The 22,538-nt window shown below is 36.6% G+C and overlaps 1 protein-coding gene across 1 annotated transcript; it reads left to right on the forward strand.

Moving 5' to 3' along the window:
• The first annotated feature begins 845 nt into the window (after positions 1-845).
• Positions 846-22,429, forward strand: LOC116300060 (trafficking protein particle complex subunit 8). Its single transcript, XM_031708824.2, has 27 exons — positions 846-1,111; positions 3,753-3,935; positions 4,703-4,792; positions 5,290-5,464; positions 5,807-5,963; positions 7,060-7,512; positions 8,133-8,239; positions 8,912-9,062; positions 9,248-9,345; positions 9,688-9,793; positions 10,617-10,748; positions 11,295-11,519; positions 12,326-12,737; positions 12,894-13,012; positions 13,657-13,731; positions 14,264-14,539; positions 14,755-15,134; positions 15,678-15,779; positions 16,394-16,448; positions 16,525-16,621; positions 17,249-17,314; positions 17,584-17,636; positions 18,212-18,352; positions 18,751-18,852; positions 19,262-19,383; positions 19,790-19,870; positions 19,953-22,429. The coding sequence occupies exons 1-27, from the start codon at positions 955-957 to the stop codon at positions 20,332-20,334; spliced, it is 4,497 nt and encodes a 1,498-aa protein (XP_031564684.2). The 5' UTR covers positions 846-954; the 3' UTR covers positions 20,335-22,429.
• The last annotated feature ends 109 nt before the right edge of the window (positions 22,430-22,538 follow it).

Genomic DNA, 22,538 nt, shown 5'->3' on the forward strand with positions numbered 1-22,538 from the left:
TCTGAGCGTAATACAAGTATTTATGACCCAAACATTTCATTGGTCTTAATCTTTAGGCATCGTGCTATTTCTCCATGCACTTGCCACTAGAAGGTGCACTAACCCCACGGTTGCTAGACTTTGCTGTGTAGAAGTTTTTCCGCACAGTAGGCCAAGAAAAACATGCATGAGGATTAAAAATATATATTATATTAGTATAATTTTAGACTTGAATATAGAGTTCCGTGCGCTGTGATTGGTCGAGCATCAACCAGTGATTATGAGACTGCGACTACGTCTCGTTGAATATTCATCGAGTTTCACTTACTTGGTATATTCCGGTTAAATACCCTAAAAAATATTGCAGTATCCTATCTATTTATATACACCGCGCATTGTGTAAGCTAGTATTTTCCATCATCTTGTCTAAAAAAGAATGATTCTTAGAAAATTGGTCACTGATCGGCTTTCGTTTTGTGAAATGACTTGCAAGCAAAGGCTTGATATCGTAATTAGTTGTTTTTTATTGCTCGATATTGAGGTTAGTTATCATTGTTCTCTCTCCTGCTTTGCAGAAATGCGGCATATCGCATAAAAAGGTCTTTGATATTTCATCGCATCCTACAGGATAATAAATTATGATTGATTTATCTCGTAAATATCTGTTATTTTTTTACTCTTCATTAAGATTCGTAGTGTATTTTACAGGAAGTATTTACTATTTTTATCGACGTACAAAGATATTTTTAGCTAAATATAATTACTTTCATGGGCACCCTGTGGTATCTGGCTCACGCCACTCTTCCCGAAAAGCATGATGTCGGGCGCGTGCGCAGAGAATATCTTCTAAAATATCAACATGGCGGAAGACGGTAGTTGATGGAGAATGGCACCAAACCAGATGAAAAAACAGTCAAAATGATACCATTCCCGGCACCTCTGCACTGAAACTACCTGCGGTATTAATCACTCAGGATGGCTGTCTGCTCTCAAAGTCCTGCAGATTTTCTACAGGGAGTCTTTTGCCCTACGATTGCGGTCACTTGTAGCGAAGATGCTGAGCAAGTCTGCATGAAGAATAAGTTGTCGTTCGTGGAAATGACACGACCGTTTTGCCAGCTTACTACTGAAGGTAAATGCAGGACTTATATTGCAACCTCCGCTAATAAACCTCCGACATTTAAGCTTAGTTTCAGCGTTCTGTGCTTTAAATATGTAGTTCTTGTGTGAAGTATAACTTGGCACTTTCGATTTCTTACTTTATCCATATGGTGCTTCTCAAAACCAGTAAGCCTTTAAAACTTCATAATTAGATAAATTCACTAGATAAATAAGGTTTTAATTCATAATTTTGAAATAGAAGTTCCGAAAGTCTGAACTATAACTTGTACAAAACTCCATAAAGTTTGTTGTTTTGAATTGTTTTATCTATTGTCTCAACAAAATCACTTTAACCTGCTGTTATGATAATACTATAAAATTGCACGTGAACTAACGTCTATTTGATTGTCCTATAATTTACCTTTTCTAAATTCTATTAATTAATTAAAAGTTTCCTAACCTTTGGACTAGCTAAAACTTGTACATATTTCGTAGGGGTTTGTACATTTTTGTTAAGCTTATGAAAATTTAACTCTTTACAAGTCTGTAGAGAAAATAGTAAGCGGTTGTTGAACAAGGTTAAACAAAGTATCATGATTTATTAGTGGTAAGCATCCAATTATTTGATGATGCTGGAGGCAAAGGCAGTTGATATCAAGACACTAACAAATCCCTGTATTTTGTGATAACCAAGTTCAATTTTTTTTAGTGCTAGTTTTTCCAAAGTTAGAGTGCTCGCACTAAACCCGTGAAACAAATTCTAATTTTTAGTACTAAATAGTGATAATCAAACAATAGGAAACAAAGGATTCTGTATGAATTACTACTAATTAGTATATGTAATAGGACTCCATGCGAGGAAAATTCCGAGGACTGACAAAATTGGATAAGGCCGTAGGCCAAGTCCAATTTGGCAGTCAGAGGAATTTTTCGAGTCTAATTATTACTTGATTGGGGAACATGAAATCCCATTACCTATTAATTATATGTAGATGCCTAATTAATCCCATATCAACAAGACCTGTCCAATTAAGAAAATAATTGGACAGTTACCTATATGGGATTAATGAGAAACTGTATAATTAGTACTAAATATTATTCATGGGTTTAGTGTGTGCACTCTATTCCAGTTTTCTAAAACATGAATAGTATCCCAACCAAAATTATGATGTTAACTTAGCAGGGCTAAGAATGAGACCAAGAATCTTTGCCTTGCTCTTAGTTATACTGTACAGCTAATTCACATCATGTGTCACGGTGGGACCAGTAACTCTGGAGAGTCAAATGTTACTTCATTTAAATTCAAACTTCCAATCAACTACTCAATATCAAAAAAAAAATTCAGTAAAAAAATTTGGGTTTGAATCTGCTATCATGAATGATTGTGAACTTTCCAAAAGTACTCACTCCCCAACCACTTGGCTGGGAGTAAGCTTGAAAACCTTTATTTTTTTAAGTTAAAAGTAATTTGAATTGCCAGAGTTTTGAGCATATTTGGCATCTAGACTTGGAATTTCAGACAAAGATGCCAAAAATCCAATCAAAATATGAAAGATAATGATCGCACATGACATGAATTAGCTGTAACCAATAATATTTAGCCAGAAACAAGGTATGACCAAGACAAATCTAAATTGGCCAGCAACTGACCTTCCTTTATTTTAAACCCTTTTTAGGCAATCATATTTCTAGACTTCACACATCTTGATGTTTGATCTCAATATTTGATATGATCTCATTTTGAATAGATTACGAGATATAATCATATTGAGAATAATGGAACATTAATATTAGGGTTTCTGCAACTCTTAAGAATCCTTGAGAACTAATAGAATTTGATATCCATTCTCAAGGACTGTGAGAGGATTCCTGGGAAAAACAATTAAATTTATCAAACCATAAAACAACGTCTGGACAACATTAAGTTAGAGCAAGCCTGACTCACGGATCAACTGAAATTTAGAATGTCTTGTTTTAAGGAGGGAGGAAGATAAAAAAAAAACAAATAAAATTCTTTAACCAAGGAAATGAGAGATTGAGCCAAAGAATAAAAAATATCTAGAACTTTAAAATTCAAGAAAAAAAAAAGATTTTCCATGTAAGAAAAAATTTTTTTAATAGGACAATAACATATTATCATTATCATAAATAAACTAAGCCAAGTTTTAGCAAAATTTCCAAATGTCAGAACTTTGGCTACTCATTTCTAGCTCAAAATTGGATAATTTTCCATATTAGAATGGTATTTTGACAAAAGAAAGCTGCCTCAAATCTCTTCAAACTCAAAACCAAAACTGAGTCGGTATAAAACAACTCGTGTTCTTTCAAGTGGTTTCTTGTTGACATTTGATTGGTCAAGAACGGTCCTACAAGCCCTTTATAGCCAATCAGTAACCAGGCTGCAAATGTATTTGTGGCCCACCAAAATCCATTTACACCTGCTGGCCACGAGTTTTCATGAGGACAGTTTATTATTTGGCTTAGTTTATTGATGATAATAAGGAATACCATGATACTGAGAGATACTAATGATTAGAGTGAATGTAGGTCTTTCACTAACCCTCCCTTGGCTTTGGGTAGTGCCACAGTAGGATGTACTATTACTAACTCTACCAAGGCAGCACTTCATTATCTAGGTTCATTTTAACGTTTTTTTGTTGGTTTTTCTTTAGCCCATATCAGAGATCCTTCAGGAGCCGTCCACGCAGTTAAAAACTGGAAGCTACGTCTACTTGAAATGTCAGCACCACACCCCCCTCACCATGTTGTTAATAAACTCTTGCATGAAGTTGTGGCTCGTACCCAACCAGTCAATACTGAACCAAGTAGTTACAGCCCTGAATACCAGGCTAAAGGTATGCACTTTCTGATCATTCATTTATTTGTTCATCCATCCACCCACTCACTCTTCTCCTCCCTTTTTCCCTTCCTTCCTCCCTCCCTCCCTCAGTCTAGTCATCCTTTTCTCCATTCATTTCTTTCATTCATCCATCCGCCCATCCACCCCTCCATCCCTCCCTCCCTCCTTCAGTCTATTCTTTCATAGATCCTTCATTTGCTCCCTCTCTCCTTCAGTCCATTTTTCCCTCCCTCCCTCCCTCAGTCTAGTCATCCCCTCCTACATTCATTTCTCATTCGTTCATCCTTCCACCCACCCATCCCTCCCTCCCTCCTTCAGTCTATTCTTTCATCAATCCTTCAGTTGCTTCCTCTCTCCTTCAGTCCAATTTCCCCTTCCTCCATTCCTCCATTAATTCAATCATTAATCCATCCATCCATCCATCCATCCATCCATCCATCCATCCATCCATCCATCCATCCATCCATCCATCCATCCATCCATCCATCCATCCATCCATCCATCCCTTCTTCCATTCATTCAAATATCCATCAATCCATCCACCCATCCATCAATCCATCCACCCATCAATCCATCCACCCATCCTTCCGTCAGTCCACTCAACAAAAATGAAGGTTTTGAAAATAATGATAGCATTAAACTCGTGGAAATGCATTTTTGGTAGTGCTATTTTGTTTGAAAGGGTACAATTTCTGTTAGCTTGATAACTGTTATAAGTTATTTTAGTTTTAGTTCTTAAGATCTTTATTTGTATTTTTAAAGCCTCGACACCCTGGTTTGAAGCTTACAGAGACTGTTTCCTTCAGTTATTAAAGCCGTCTGATCATGAATTTATCAGACATTTCCTGTCTTGTATCCTTGCTTTGCATAGATGTAATACCTATATCAGAAGAATTGTATATAAATTATATATTTGTACTGCGTAGTTATGTATCAGATTGAGCTGATCCTCACAGTATATCAAGCAACTTAATCAGCTGCAAATTTGAAGACACTTTTAAAAAAATGTTCTGAGTCTTTAAATTTGCAGCTGCATAAGCTGCTTGATATACTGCAAGTATCAGCTCAATTTGATAGGTGTATGTAATACCAGATAGTAATGAGTATTGACAACACAAAATTCATTTTAATTTTATAAATCTACCTTGGATGAACATAAAAGCATGGCCTATTCCTTCCCTCTCTGTATTCGTTGTTGTTATATCACATGGCCATTTAATCATTGATTATTAGCTACTGTCAGTGACCTGTAGCATAAATTTGCAGATGTACTCTTCATTTCCAAATCTTATGCAAGAGCATCTTAACAGTTTAATAATAATTTTTTCCTTAACCAGAATTCTATGTAGGTGTGTTTGTTGTATCCTCACATCATTCTGACCCAATGAATGCATTTGCAACAATGACATCCCAGCTTCTTGATCAACAACAGACATCTCCTAACAGCCACATCAAGTGGTTCAGTACTGGGGTCTTTAGGTATTATGTATTGCTACATGATGTCAATGATGCAGTTGAGTCTAAGTGAGTAAACATGTTACTATATAATTATACTGTTACTATGTGCTAGCTGTAGACAGGGCTCAAGATAACGAATGGTCATCAGATATAGTGTGGCCAAAATAGGCACCCATCCTGCCAAATGTGCTCTAGACAGGGCTCAAGATAGCGAATGGTCATCAGATATAATAGCGAATGGTCATCAGATATAGTTTGGCCAAAATAGGCACTTGTCCTGCCAAATGTCTCTTAGGCCAGTCCTCCTGACTGGTCACATTTGATCAGTCTGACAATGCTGGTCATCGTCAAGTTCTGATTAGATGCATCATGGTTAATGGTTAGGTGACTGGTTATTTTATTTATCAGGGCCGAAGCAATATACCAGAGTATGAAGTCTGTATATGGTCTTCATGCCTGTCACATGTTGATGGTGAATTCAGTTAACCCTGTTACAGCAGCTCAGATGCCAAACCTACCTGACCCATGGAGTCAGTTTATAATTCCAGCTAGTAGTGAATCTCTGGTGAGTTGCTTCCATAATTAACAGATCTTAATCTTCTGTCAAAGCAATTAAATTCAGTTCTTAACGAAAGAGCCCGACATAATCATCCGACAATACCCTGCCAGAATTGGATTTTGTCTGGTCAAATCTTCGCATTGCCAGTTATTTTGACCAGTAATGTTGAGCCAGAAACAAGGTATGATACAGCTAAAACTACAGCGCTGTAACACATATATGGCTGTTGATCATGACCAGTGACTGACTTGCCATAATTTTAACTGTGCTTTCAGAATAAGCCAGCAGCCACTGGAGCTCTGACAATTGCTTCAAAGTTAAATGTCAGCTACTTTTTCTTTTCTATGAATTACCTTCTGTTCCTTGTGTAATGAAAATCACCAGACTGTGGAATAGGCCCGAGTTTTCTTATGACAGCCACACCCACTTTTGTGTCATTGCCTCATCTATTTTCATTGAAAAATAATTGAAATAATAAAAGATTATGAACAATCCATGTATAGTCTTTACTAATGCCAACGATTTGACCACATACATGTGGAATGTTTGAAATCTATCAATCGAAAAGGGTAGGGCAATCACAAAAAAATAGATTTTTGTGGGGATTTTGTTCGATTTTATGAGATTTTTTAAGGGCACCGAAACTACAAAATATGGCAAATCAATGTATCTCTCTGTCTTTTTGTCGAAAATATCCATGTATTTTTGTAGAATGATTGACTAGCCTTGGTTCGTGCAATCATATAGTCTGCAAATAACTATTATCTGATTAATCTTATTATTTTTCTAATCACTTCCGATGGCGCAATTTTTATTCCAAAAGCCCGTACGTAGGCTTCCATTATATGCTGATTATCTCGAAAACGAGCTCGGGACACCCTATTTTTCTTTCCAGATTTGGAATCAGCATTAAATTTCAATTCGGAAAATCGAAGTTTTAAAAAAAGCTTAAATCAATTTCCAAAAGTAGGCAGTCACTTTAAGCCCTGAGGTTTAATTACCATGGTAGGATTTCGATTGCTTTGCTATCTCATGTTGTTTGTTGCTATCAACAATTCCTCATTATTCCTTATTATTGATACATATATATGTATACACACAGGACTGGGATGATGAAGTGAACTCAAGTATAGAAGCAACAGAAGAGGACCCCATCAACTGTGCTGTAGATGAGAACTTTGATCCAGAAAAAGCCATAGCAGACAGCGAAGAACAAAAGGGAAGATCAGGGTCTGGGTCAGGTATCTTAATCGGTCCATTAACACTTGACGACAACCATGAAGAACCTGATACCCAAGACCTGATCAATGACCAATCAATGAAAAGCAGTGCAGAATTGAGTAACTCCCATGAGAAGAGACACTTGGCCGGACAGTATAGGTATTTCTCTAGCAGGAAGTTCACTAGTGCTGTAAGAAGCCAGCCACTACACCGCACACATGGGTTATGCCTGAGTCTCAGTGATCAGGATAGAATCAAGATTTTTATTCATGAGTTGGCTTTTAGAGGACTTCTGCCATACATTGAGAGAATGATGAAGAACCTCTATGATCAGGTATGTATGTATCTTTTAATTTTTTTGTAACTTTATTTTCTCTTTAATATCATTAATGTCCTCAAGTTTATTACCCAGAAATAACCTCTGGGCTCTTAAAGTCAGGGCATGGCTAATTCAATTGCTAGCAAATTAAAAAATAAATAAATAAATAAATAATGTTGTGACTGTCAACTTCCATTTCTGTTCCATGCCATGTGCATGTACTGTATACTGTATTTAGGATTTTTAACATGTTTCAAGTTAGGATCTATTGTAATTGAGAAAAACCTTTAGTAGATCCCTACCCTCTAATAGCATGATTTTGGAAAATTACTGAACTTCTCAATGTTCTTTATTTTCAATTGTCTTCCTGGCAACATTTTAAGAGTATGCTAAGTCAAACGAGATGAGATGAGATGAGATGAGATGAAATGCAATGTAATTAGTTTAAATGAAATAAAATAAGATATATAATTCACAGATCAAATTTTAATTTAGCATGTTTTGGAAATTGAACTTTTTTGAACGATCTAAAAAATACCTTGTATGATTCCGGTATATTTTCCATTTAGTTGCCAATCAGACATGAATAAACATAACGTAATAGAGTACCTTGAATATTTCTTTTGTGTTTTCAGATCATGGCCCGTAAAGGAATCCACAGATCAATATTTTCAGCCACTAAGAAATGGTTTGGTGGAGGGAAGCCAGCTGGTCTAGCATCTGGCCTGGTTCCTGGAATAATGTGAGTATAAAATATACTGACGCAAATGTCTGGAAATCGTGAAAGTACATGTAGGTGAAACAAGAAAAGTATAAAATATAATTACAAAATATAAATATAAATACAATTTTTATGGATTTTTACTATTTGATGCAATTCCTAAGAATTCTTACCAGTGTGTTATATTTTTATGTAAAGTTTTCATAATCTTTATTTGCATATGTACATGTAATTATATTAATGTTGAAATTGAATAAAAATTGAAATTGAATGAAATTAAATAAGTTGTCGAAAATATTTGAATATTATTTTATTCCTTAACTTTTTATACTAAAACTTATTATGTAAAGCGTTGTTGAATTCTCCAGGATATTGATGCTATATAAAATGTCATTATTATTATTATATTATGTGTCATAGTCGTATTACTGCAATTTTCACAAACATGTCTCTGCGAGCTACAAGCTGAATTGTGGTTTTTCACAGACGTCAATCAACCATAATCAGTCGGTATCTTTCATATTTTTGACTGGCAGCAACTTGGAGACAGAGTTCACATGTTTATGAAAATTGCAGTAAGTTACGCATTTAAAAGAGTAGCATTGGAATGAGCCTTATGCTTTCAATTTAATCTACTGTATTTTAATTCTCAACCATGATTTAATTATAATATTTCCCTAATTTGTTTTCCAGTTATGCAAATGATTCCCCTGAACTCTATCACAGAAAGCTTGGAGACTTGGCTTTCTTGGTCCAGAACTATGAACTAGCCTACAACTGCTACCACACTGCTAAAAGAGACTTCAATAGTGAACATGCCTGGTTCTATTTTGCTGGAGCTTTGGTAAGTTACCTTTATGTTTCCCCCATCAAGGAGGTTGACATGTATTCAGGTTTCATGCTACTCCTTGAAAACTCCTTGAATTTAATTCATGTTTTCAAGCTCACTTGAAAAACTCTTGAATTTTGGTAGATACTTATTTATATACAGACTTGGTGTGTTTTACATGTAGTAACATTGTATTTCAGGAAATGGCAGCCATCTCAGCATTTCTGGCTGGTTTACAACGTCCCTACCCATCTCACTACATGGATACTGCTATTTCCACATATCTTACTGCCTGCAGGTATGCTATGCTTTGTTACGTACTATTGAAATAAATTGACCTGAATTAATTGCATTGGAAGCCAGTTGAGTGTTAATGAAAGCCAATTAAATGCATTGGAAGCCAGTTGAATGCTGTAAGTAAAAGCCAATTAATTGCATTGAAAGCCAGTTGAGTGCTATAAATGTAAGGAAAGCCAATTGAGTGCTATAATTGAAGACAAAAATGTGATAAATGAATAAAATAATATATAGTATATAAATAAATAGATAAATAAATGAAAGCCAATTTATCATATTGGATGTCAATTGTTCCCTTCTAGATCGTCCCCTCACAGAATTGTTTATTGTTTTCCTTTTCTAGACAACATATGTTTGCAGTAAGGGCATCTCTGTTAAGCACAGACGTCCTTAAAGCCAAAAACATGTCTTTAGATGCTGCAATGCAATTCATGAAAATGACGGGAGAGGTAAGCTTTTTTTTGTGTGACAATCCTCAACAATCCTCATTAAGGGCCACGACTTTATTAGTATTGTATACTATTTGGCGTTTTAACTCTATTATAAATTAAGTTTTTGTCTATCTTTAAGTTAGTGAGAAAGGACGAGTTCAAGAAAGGACTGACCCAGGTCTTTCTAGTCATAGGTTTTGCATGATCACAAATTGACAGCCATGTTGGATGGTAGGAACAACACAATCAATTTACATAAGAAAGAATTCAGTTGCCCAGAGAAAAGAGAGTCTATCATTCTATGTCATCTAACATGGCTGCTGGCATGTGATTCTGCAAACCATTGGTTCATAAGAAAATCCCAGGGAAATTTCTATGTACAGTACTGTAGCTCTACTTTTATGAAGTGACTGCTCCTTTGCCATTTCCAATGACTATGAATGTCTATATGCTGTATGTCTATTGCAATCTTTTTTCTCTTCATTTTTCCATGCTTCTCATTTGTATGTTTTTTCTGTTGCATTCTTTTTTTTTTCTTTTTTTTTTCTTTTGTATTCTTTTGCATTTTGTTATTTTTCTTTTCTCTTTCTCTTTCTCTTTCGCTTTCTCTTCCTCTTCCTCTTCCTCTTCCTCTTCCTCTTCCTCTTCCTCTCCCCCTCGCTCTCGCTCTTGCTCTTGCTACTGTATATTACTACTGTTCTTTCTTCTTTTATTTTCTTATCTTCACTTCCCTTTAACACACTGTACTTTCTAATGTCAGTACTACTTGGGTTTGGGCGTCATTGTTAATTAATTTCACCTACATTTGCATTGAGTAAATGCATTTTTGTTGTCTTTTCAGGAATCAGATTTGCTATGTGCATTGTTTCTGGAACAGTCTGCACATTGTTTTCTTCACTGCAATCCCATCATGGTCAGGAAATATGCTTTCAATATGATCTTAGCAGGACACAGATTTAGCAAGTCTGCACAGGTTAGTATGAACATGTGCATGTATTAATCAGAATATCTATCTGTCTGTAGGGGTTTCATTAAGTTTAGAGGTTATGAGGCTATGCCTAATCTTTTTTATTAGTGGAACAATGACCTATTTAGGCAAAACCTTGGAAAATCGTGAGACACATCCCAATACTTTAATTTGTTGTTTCTTAATTTGTTAGCCAATCAAAATTATGTGTCATTTTAAAATGCTCCACTAGTTCGCTTATTGAACTATATATAAGGAATATAAGACATAAACACATGTCTCTGTACTGTGATATAAACATGCCTGGAGCTGTAGAGCACCAGAGATGCATGCTTCAGAACACAAGGGGTAGCTACATGCTCTACAGCTCCCAGAGTGTTTACTGTATATCACAGTGCAGAGACATAAGCAGCCATTTTATATTGCTTTTATGAGATATTATTGAAGGATTTTGCATGAGCGTGCCTCTGTCCTCTGATATACAGTAGACACAGTAGCAAGCCAATCAGCGCACATTGTATCTCAAATATTTTATATTTCCGTGTATTACAGCGTAAACATGCCCTCCGATGCTATCGTCAAGCCCTTCATGTATATGAAGACAAATCATGGCATCTTGCTGAAGATCATATCAACTTTACTCTTGGACGGCAGTCCTTTAACTTGCGTCAGCTGGATGATGCTCTGAAGTCATTCAGACAGTTATTGGTGTATGAGAGCCAACAGTCCCCACAGCAGCAAGCTGCTTATCTTAGGGAATTTTTATTTGTATTTAAGGTAAACTATTCACTGTTCGTTGATCAATAACTTACCAGACCTCTTTAAAATTGGGAAAAAATGTGTGTAATAGAAGAAAGTGGGGGGGGGGGGGGGGGGGGGAGGGAGAATTTCATGAGGTTAGTTTTTATGGACCTCAAAATTACTGCCTATCAGAAATGCATAATTTAAGTGGGAAAAGGAACATGGTTAGCATAAGGTGGTATCCTGTTGGCATTATTCATCATCATCATCATCATTTTTAATTATTATTCCAAACAAGAGATTACATATTGAGAAAATTTTGTATAAAGAGGAATATGAAGGATAATTACAATACATTTATATGAATTTGTGTAAAATATCTTTCTCAAGGATGGTAGGTAGCTCAAAAGAGAAACCAAAGGCTTATATTTTTGGGCTCCCTACGTATAGCTAAAGTAAAATTAACGTAAATTAAGGTAATTACAATGGACAAAGAAGCAAAAAGGCAAATATACTTAGACAGATTTTGATATGAATTAACAATAATCATATAAATTAAAATGCAAAAATGTATAGATTGAGTAGCTCTTTATAGAGAGCATATAATATTCAGCTAGTCATAAGATGGCATGGTGTTTGCATGCTGTTGGTATATGTTATAAGTTGTTGGTTGACATTAGAGTGATTTTCATAAACTGTGAAATACATTTTAATGTATTTAGTACCATTACGCTCTAACTCCTTTGCTTTCTATTGTTTGAATCTGGCTATTACCATCTAATAAGTAATTTTTGTTTCACTGGGTTAATGAAAACCACTCTATTTATCTTATTTATTTCCAGCAACTCTTAGAAGCTAAAGACAAAACTAAGGATAAAACAAGAACCCTGCCATACCTTCCTCTTCCAGTAGTAGATTCCAATGCGACAAGAGCAATCCTGTCATACAATCCAAATTCCCAAGAGAACACCTGTACCAACTCTAATCCATCCACTCCAAAAGATCAGGATTCCTTTGGTCTGTCACTGTTTGGGGAGAATGAGCACAAGAATAACCCAGACAATGTGATTCTGATAGGCCAGGCATCATTTGAGGAGAAATATGACATGGAATTAGAGAAACGATGGGAGGACATGGAGGAGGAGTTATATGAAAGTGTAAATATCACCCCAGTACCACCTTTCTTTAGGACCCATGTGCATTGCTTGAGTTCCAAGACTAACAACAAGATGAAGCCACTATGTGTTATTAATGGTAAGTAATAGATAACAGTTAATGATAGACATTGTACAGTCTATATCCTAAAAATAGTGCTTGAGAATTAGCCTGTCTTTCAAAAAGTAAATCTTGAAATTAATAAAAATAAATTAGATAAATACTTAGGATAGTCCTTTTATTTCGTTTCAACAGAAACAGTTGCAATTGAAGTAGTATTCTACAATCCTTTAAAAATACCTCTCAATTTAACCAATCTAATGCTGTTATGGGAATTCACCCCTCAAGACAAAGATTCTTCAGTTGTAAATGAGGTATGTCAGTGATAAGTAAAAGTAGACCCTTTTACGTAGGGCATTAACATACATACATACATCCATAACTTTTTTGAAGTGGTACTTGTACACATATATAATTTATTTCCGGTCCAACTTCTCACAAAAACTGCTAAGATATAGAAAGAAATGTTCTCAATGATTCATTTAATCTCCACCCTAACCACTTTCAACTTGGACAACAAATCCTGTCAAGAATAGAAGGGGAAAAAATCTTCATAAAACTACATTTCGTTTTGGACCTGGAAGTTGTTTTTCCTTATGACTGAAGTCACACTTGACAGCTTTATAGATTTCACTATACATGTAAGACTTATGAAGTCAGTTACATTCATTTGGCTCACAAGTCGTTTTGTCTGTAGTCAATTCACCAGATGTCAAGTCATTTTGCCCATACTTTTTTCTGTCTACTACTAAGTATGTCATAATCTAACACTATAAGTTTACATGTAACTATTTCCACAGAAGCACAAAATATTCTTTTAACTTCGTTCATTTCTTTAATTTACTGGGGGGGAAACGACACCTTGTATGAAATTAGTGTAAACTTGCCTAAAGTTAAAGGATCCATTCAAGCTGTAAATTTATGTCACAATATTTTCACTCATTCTTGTTATCATTAGTTTGAAAGTCATGAAAACCTGGTCGAGACTGAGATTATTTCTAAATTTGCAATTCAAGGTGGTGAGAAGGAAGCGGTAAGTTCATTTTGACACACACTGGCCCTTACTACAGGTCTTCATTGAAAATATGCCCAATCAGAATGTGTGGAATGTTCCACTGTCCCTTCTGTGCCCTGACTTTGAACATCCCAGAGATCAATCCTTTCATGGTTTGATCTGTGAGGCACAATTATACAGAGCAATTTGCTCTACAACTTGTATGGATACAAGTTGCATGGAGTATTGCAGCTTGTATCCTACAGCGCAATGAAAAAAATGTTGCGAGACAAGTTGCAGCAATCTTTGCCAAAGCAGAATTTGTTTCTACTTTTGACAACAATTGCATCTCTATTGCCTGTGTAAACACTCTTGCAACTTGTGTCGCAATGCTGAGACACGTTGCAGATAAAATTGCTCTGTGTAATCGTGCCATTTAATAGCCGTGCCCTGACTTTCATCAGTCTAGAGGTTGTTTCATGGTAGCGATAAAATTAGGTTATTTATTATTATTACAATAAACAGCTTAACATTATTGTTAATTAGACTTATAATAATGTTTATCTGTCAGGCTCGTCTAACACTAACCCCCTGCTGTACTGGTACACTTCACATCAAGGGTGTCAAGTACAGTCTAAGTAGTATAGCTATTGGGGGTCCTGTGGAGGACTCCTTCAATACAACCGAGGCCCACCCGGCTGTTTCTGCCGTTAGTATGCTTGGTAGACTAGACTTGAATGTTCTTGGTCCGAGACTGAATCACACTAAGGCAGAAAAGACAAGCATCATTCATGGGCAGGATCATAGGTTGAATATGGTGGTCGTCCCAGCCATGCCTTTACTAGAGGTGTGTATGATCAATCAGTCAATTGGCAGGTTTGTTAGTCAGTAAATTAGTCATTGTCTCATTGGCATTCTAATTCTCTTTAAAGGTGTTTCCTGTTGAGTTTGACTAAGCCATGAAATTTAAACTCCCTTGCCAAGGGTCTGTTCACGCGCTTGAATCATACAACTAAGTTTACTACTTTTCTAATTTCTTTAATGGTCTCCTGATCTTCCCAGGTTCGTTTCCGTAATTTCCCAACTAATCTTCTATGTGGTGAAGTGGTTCGCACAACAGCTGAATTCACTAACACTGGTCAATGCTCTCTAACCAAACTATTTATGGCCTCAACTACACCCGAGTTCTTTACAATCGGCACACCAAATAGTGAAAAGGATTCCAGGGGAATATACCAAATGTTCTCCTCTGAGCATAGTACTCTAGACAATCCACTATCAGAGGTCAGAAGAATATCTGAGGTACCCATACCCGGTGGGTGTCTGGCCCCTGGGGTATCTGCAAAGCTTCCTGTGTGGGTACAAGGAGGCGAAGAGGGTGGTAGTCACTCAAGAGAGCTGAAGTTTTATTATGAGTCTACAGAAAAGAATCCTAAAATGAGGTAAGGTTGTCATACTGCTGCTGTTATACAATCTTGCTTTATGATTCATTGAGTAGCATATTTTATGGAAGCAAGCAGCCAATGTATGCACTTTGTATTTCCTTGCTCATATCCAAAATAATGCCTATTCTAATCTGTATTTTATAAGAACTAAAAAAGCTAGCTTGCACTTGGGGATTGTCAGGACACTGGAAAAGCATTGCTTCTCCTTACAAAATTTCATTATACATTGTATAATAAAACCAATTCAACGCACCAAGAATTGAGCAAGTGTGGCTTAGTCTATAATTATGCTATGGGCAAAGCAAGAGGTCCATAGTCAAGAGGTCTTTATCCATAAAAAAACCTTAAAACAGAGTACTGATAGATCGAGGGGTAAATGGCTCACTGATCTAGAATAGCATCTACTAGCTGAAGAAACAGCCTAAATCCTTCACCTAGGGCTGCACATGTAAATCATATTATAGCTTGTAGAGCTTTTATTTTAGAAAGCATTGACTTATACTGTCTTAACTGGTTGCTTGGTTTTGCTTTCCTCTCTAGCCATCGAGCTCTTCAACACGCCTTCTCCGTAGACTTCAGTAGTTCTCTAGTTGTGCGGGCCACAGCTAGACGGAGTAAATATTGTAGGAACTTACAAGAAAAGTAAGTGGAGATCGCCTCCTTTATTTCTTTTGCTCCTTCCTTTGGGTTTATCTTTTCGTATTACTAATAATTGTCATAAAGGAGGGGGGGGGGGGGGGGGGGGGCGATAGGGAACAGTAATTATTGCCGGGGGAAGTGGAGGGGGGCTAGGAACATTAGCACAAAGCAAGGTGTAGCATGTTTAAATAATTTCTTTTGTCCTTGACTTGTGTGGCACACTTTGTTGAGCCTCTACCTACAATTGTTCTCAGTAGCACGTACAGAATCGTACAGTTTTTAAGGTCACGTGTCTATGGAATGTCATAGAAATGCCTTGTTGACTTCATCAAAACCTACTTAACGCTTCTGCGCCTGGTATTGAGAAAGACTTTGCTATTTTTTATAGTTGGTCCCTTACATTATAGTTAATATTAACTATGCTTACATTCATGAATCAATGAAAGTAGTTTCCTTAAAAGAATGTGCTCAAAAACAACCAAAATATGCCAGAGAAATGAAGGCAGGCAGACAGGTGTACCTGTACCAATCCTACAGTAGGTAGCTGTTATGCCAGGCCCTTGGTACACTTGTAGCACACTTTTCTGATGATGTCAAGTCTTGATTTGTGTCAATAGGTCGGACACCAAAGAACAGCTTATTGTTGCGTTAGATATCGAGAATCTCATGCAGGTAAGACTCATTTTACAATGTATAATATTATTTGATGTGAATGCATTGAGAACTCATTGTTTTTGTATCTCCTTAGGGCGCAACAGCAAATAAATTCGGGGAATTTTCTGTAATTCAAGTCTCGTGTGTCAGTAAACGATGGAGACTACAACCACTAAGTCATCACAAAACAGGTAGAGTACAAACTACTATATGTACAAGGGCGGATCTAGGAATTTGTAAGGGCGGGTTGAAAAAATGTATATAGAGATATTATGCACCCTAAATGTTTCTTTGCCTTCAAAAAAAGTTAAGAGTAATCGCCCTATTTCACTATGACGTCACATCAAAGCAACCTATTGTTTAAACGCAAAGGATCATGGTCTTCGGACGGGGTCAAATCAACGTAAATTCACCGAAAATTGTTCTAAAACCCGTATCAATCCATGAAGAGAAGTAGAATAGCCAGTAAATGCTCAGAATATTTTTAGTACATATTAACACATATTATATCTGAAAACCATGCCATTTTAGATTAAACTGTTTCGATAGGAGCAAATTTTGTTGAATTTTCTATTGGATTTGGCGATTCTATCCCCCACATAAACAAGCAGTGACGTCATAGTGAAATAGGGCAATTACGACCTTAGGGGGTGTCCGGCGCATCACAGGACACACCCTGGATCCGTCCCTGCTTTACTATGCCTCGGTCAGTTGGTTAGTGTAAGAGTCAGTTGGTTGATTGAAGGTTGGTTGTTTTTGTGTTGATCTTAAATTCGCTTATGCCTTTAACTTTTTCTTATCGTATCTGTTCTCTTCAGATGGCTTGCTATGTGTCAGACCAGGAGAAACAATCGTAACTCAGTTCAAAGCTACTAAATATACAGGTAAAACAAGTATGTGGACTTTGATAGTAGTGTACAGTGATCCCTCTATTAAGCAGACCCCTGTAACTGGACACCCTTAAACCTTAAACAGACAGCTAGTTGCACAGCCTCTCAATTTTCTTTCCAAATTTACTGTACGACAAATACTCTATTATGCGAAAACTCTTAACTAAATGGAAAGCTAGTTGCATGATGTTGCAATAGCCACGATTTTTTTCCACAAAAAATAGTCATTGTCCGACTTAATCGATATTTTTTTCTTTCATTAGATAAAGAAGGCAATTCACTTGGGTTCAGTCATGTAGCTTTCTCAGACGAAATGGTAAGTAGGTCTCATTCTTATAAAGCACAATATTGATCATTGTGTTTTGATAAAACGTTGGCTTGGCATCATCTTAGCATCATGGTAGTTTTGATAATGATGTTGGTGGTGGGTAGTGTCACAGTGTCACAGGTAGTAATTTTGGTGTCAGTCGTTGTGGTGGTGTTTGTTGTGAATATTGCTGTATTGTGGGTGGTGGTGGTGGTAGTGTTGGACTTGTAGTCGTTGATCAGAGGCTGCGAGACCGGGGCCCTCCCCCCACGAATTTTTTTTGGGGGCCTGGCCTCCCCACAAAATATTGGTTCTCAGTCATAGTTTTACGGCGCATGTGTCTGCAATCAAACAAAACAGCGGTCATCATCACATAGCCTTAAATATAATATTTCAGTGCCCACCTCCAAAGATTTTCAGCTTCCGCCGCCCCTGTTGATGTCACATGTCACAGGTGTCAGTTGTAGTATCAATTGTTTGTGGTGACATTGCTGTGTCGTGGGTGATGTTAGTTATGATGCCATCAGTCGAGGTAGTGTCGGAATCCTATGTTCTCATAGTCATTCATTTTCTTTTTTTCCCAGATAAACACATCAGTAACCCCCGCTGTAGACTTCTTCTTTAGATCTCATACATGGAGAGAAATGTACGAATCCAATTCTAGTAATAACAGTCGTACAGTGGATACAACTAAAGTAGACCTTGGTTTAATTGTCTTCTGGAAGGTAAGTCTGTGTTTTCCAGCCAACATCTTTGAATCTGGAATTCACTTGCACCGCAAGAACACTGAACGCAAATTGCGAAATGCTCTCTTGAGTTTTGGGCTTCTGTAGAACAAACTTGTGACTGTATGTGTTGAGGGAACATGAGTAGGAATGATGCACCAGACATTGTCATATCAGTAGCTGTATTTTATCATGTCTAGACTCATCGTCTGCCAATCTCTGTGCTTTTTGATTACACACAGGCCGCATGCACATTTTCTATTTCTTCATTAGTTTTATAATAGTCGCCTAAGAAGAAGCAGGAAGCTTAATGGTTAAGAGCAGTAACTGGCCAAATGTTGATTATTTTCCTTATTTTTATTATCAGTTTTAACGTGGAACATCTTGATATTTTCCAGGCATCTTTTATAGATGAGAAATTTATCAAAAAGACTGTAATGGGTCAAAGCCATGTTGCTATCAGCAGACTAGCAGAATCTGTGTCTGCGTCACAGCCTGTGGTAAGTAAAAATGGCTAAAAGGTTTTAGCTTAATCAAGTTATATCAAGCGCTTGAATCATGGTGTAGAAATAGTTTGGTACTTGCAGTTTTGTTACTTGCCTTGTTCTACAGCAGGCAAAACAATACATGATTTATTGCCTTTTGTAAGCCAAATTATTGATGTTTTAATTGAAAGCATTCGTTACAAATGAGGAAAGCAGGGTTGAGCTGGTTGAAAATAAGTATTTAGAACAAAAAACCGTCATTAGGGTACAGCTAACTTAAAGAATTTATTGGGGTGTGGTATTTTTAGTAAATTTATCATATATATGATTAACTTCCAATGTAATGAAAATGAAATCTAACCGTTGGATTAAAAAAAAAAATTGGAATTAAGATTGTCATGGTTTTAATTTTTGCTCTCATTAGCTTCAACCAGTTGGGGCACCAGCTGCGTTACCCAGCAGTAATACAAAACACGACAAGGAACTGCTTATTCAATATCTATTGAACCATGAATCAACTATAAGACAAGACTTCAAGCTCAATAGGTATGTAATATGGCAGAATTTCTATGACTGAAAATCTGACGGAACAGACGTGCAATGCGGTGCTGTGCCATGAATGCGAAAGTACTGCGTTCGACCATTCTGATTGGACAAGTGCTATTTTTGTGTGCAGTGATTGGTTCAACTGAGTTACAAATTTTGTGCTGTGACATTGACCGTTGCCTAATAGGGCTTTACAGGCTTGTGAAATCTGCTCTAACAGAATATCCAATATCATGTGAAATGCTGATTGACATTTGAGCGATTATTATCGTACCAGGTATTGGAAACCCTCAGTCTGTGTCATGAAACACGAACACGTGGGGAACAATGCTTACTTGTCCACGTGATCACGATCATAATCAATCTAAAATCTAATGGTGTTCACACCCGTTTTTTTATTTTCCAGACTAATAATTGTACCAATAGAGCTTACTTTAAAGAATTGTTGTCAAGAGGTAGTCAATGTGTTTGTTGAGAGATCAGCAAGGTGAGATTACAGTTCAATTCATTTTTTTCATTTCAAGTTTTGAACATTTTCTTAACTTCTTTTCCAATGTCTGAATCCTTAGTGAAACACCAAGTTCTGTTGTTACCCAAAGCACAGGAGACCCAGTTTCACCTATGCTAGAAGTCGACTCTGGATACCGACCATCAACGACGTCCTTCGTTTTGATCGGGCAGACATCACGAAGACTACGGCTTGAGCCAAACAGCACCTCGATATTAAAATTCAATGCTATGATCTCTTTACCTGGAGTTTATAACTTAAATCAGCTTCGCGTGTATGCAGCAGTACAAGAAAACAATCATCAGGATGTAGACTTTGATTTAAGTAAGATGGTCTTACAAAAGCCTTCACCACCCAGCTTTCTTGAGGTGGAGGACATCAGTCCTGTGTTTGTAGGTCCTTCAGATCAACAAAACTCTTCGCCTTACTTGGATAATTCATAGGAAGGATGGCTAATTCTGAGAAAAATTCCTTTTTTCTCCCTGGAGTGGTCAAGATACAGAAACAAGCCGTGAGAAACACACTGGAATTAACATAATTTCATACAGTCATCTTTTTTTTCTTTCTTCATAATATTTTTTCACATTGTTTTATACCTCTTGTAATCATCAAAACTAACAACTTGCATTTTTCCTTCACACACAAAAGCATACCACACAAATCCAGATTCCTGTTATTTCCCATCCAATTACTCACATTTCCCTTTTTTCTGGCAGCCCAGTTTCTTATCGGCCACTAAAAATCAATATTTAGATTCTATTTCACAAAATATGACCGTGAAGAATATAGTATGTATAATGTGGTAGCACACTCCCTAGGGATTTGATTACAGGGATACACTAAAGGTTATGATCATATTTTGAACAAAACAGATCATAAGAAAAAGATTAGAAATTTTAAAGAATTTAGAAACACAAAACTATTCGACTGTCTTAAGATTTTAAGATTTAGTCAAACGATACAAATAAGAATTACATAACGCGAATGAGATTCACGTGATAAGCAGGTTGAAGTATGCATTTGGCGAGCTCAAACATGATTCTAATTGAATTGAAGGGAATCCAATATTAACCCTGGACGTGATAGTTTTGGACATGAAATATAGATTTAAAGGGGTTGGAATTTTCTTTCGATGGAGAAAGGGGGTTCAGTTGGTCTTAAACAGAGGAGGGGTAGATGGGAATTGAATGGAAGCAAAGGAGATAAAAAGAGGTTGTCCCTCTATTTTCCTTTTCCCTATCAGGGGTGATGGGCCTTGCCTACATAAAGGTTAATATTCAGTGCCTGTAATCTAACTTATGTCATGGTAATTTATTGGCAATACCTTGCACCCCCACCCCTCCCAGCTCTACACCCCTACCTCCCCCCCCCCAACCCCACCCCAACACACAGGGAGTGGTGTGAACTAGTATCATACAGACTAGACTAATATTTTCCAATAGGAAGAATAACAGAAGCTATGAGAAACTATTTTATGACTGAATCACATTCAGATAAAAATTCATAATATTGAATCCTTAATAGGTCAAACATTTTCCAATTGTTTCAAAGTTTTCAACAATTTTAAAATAGAATACCTAATACAAATAATAGTGTTTGAAGCATTGTCTATCCTTGTCTCGTCATTACACTTTCACATCCAATCAGATTCGTTCTATTTTTAGACCACTGATAAATAATTAACCGATACATTTATATCAGAGACAGAGAGAGAGAGAGAAGTGATACAGACTGAATAAACCAGCCATGCTGACAATAATGGGTAATTGTCAATAGGCTATTTGTTAGGGTGTAATGGTTTCCATTTCAGACCACGTGTCATTCTCTTGAGAATATGACTGAGTCGTATCCTTGTGTCTTCTCATGCACAACCGTTAAACAAAAAAATAATATTTTAGAGAATGGCGTGGTTTTAAAAGGTCTATTGCCAATTATCATGTTTTGAAAAAGTTTCTCTTTAAATATGTGGCAAGAATTGAGGTGCTTTTTAAGGGGAATTTTCTTACACTAAGTCACCTATCTTTGTGTTGACTAGAGTTAACAGTACCCATTCAAAAGTCAATAATGGCAGAAAAAACGCTTCTATTTTCTGGGGAAGCAGAAGATAATTCGGAAAATGAGAAGGCAATTTTTTGTTACTCTGGAAGCCCAACGATAGAGCCTTTATTTATATCAAACATTAAACTAAATCTATTTACAAATTGATTCTAACTATAATACAATTTTTTGGGTTCTATCTTCAGATTTAAGCTCTTGGTTACTAGGGCAACCAATATTGTGGTTACTAGGCAACCAATATTGTGCGCATGACCAATTATATAATATTTGGCAAACTACGTTTTTATTGGTCGAACTTGATTTAGTGGGCGCACTTTGCGCATTGCATTTCGGAAAACTATTTTTATTAATTATTATGAAGTTCTATATGTAATTCCCATCTTTTTTTTATGTTCCAGTAGATTGATTGACTGGACAGTTGAGTATTTTTGACGGCCATCAGGCAAATAATGAATAAATTAGACCTGATCTGTATTTGAAGCACTTGGCTAAAGAGAGTAGTGGTTTATAATTTTGCATGCGCGCATGAAGCTAGCCTGACCTCGGACGATTCCTATCCCCTCCCCCCTCCTTTGAGAAAAGAACAATT

This window comes from Actinia tenebrosa, unplaced genomic scaffold, assembly GCF_029948245.1.
Source record: "Actinia tenebrosa isolate PJP-AT-01 unplaced genomic scaffold, QUT_ActTen_1.0 PGA_scaffold2__45_contigs__length_23673736, whole genome shotgun sequence".
Classification (NCBI taxonomy): Eukaryota; Metazoa; Cnidaria; class Anthozoa; order Actiniaria; family Actiniidae; genus Actinia; species Actinia tenebrosa.

Bases quoted from the DNA above. Each gene is read 5' to 3' on its own strand.
- LOC116300060 (XM_031708824.2), top strand. From the start codon at position 955: ATGGCTGTCTGCTCTCAAAGTCCTGCAGATTTTCTACAGGGAGTCTTT. The intron at 4,793-5,289 runs GTATCCTTGCTT...AATTCTATGTAG, and splicing joins TATCAGACATTTCCTGTCTT to GTGTGTTTGTTGTATCCTCA. The intron at 18,853-19,261 runs GTAAGTAAAAAT...TGCTCTCATTAG, and splicing joins TGTCTGCGTCACAGCCTGTG to CTTCAACCAGTTGGGGCACC.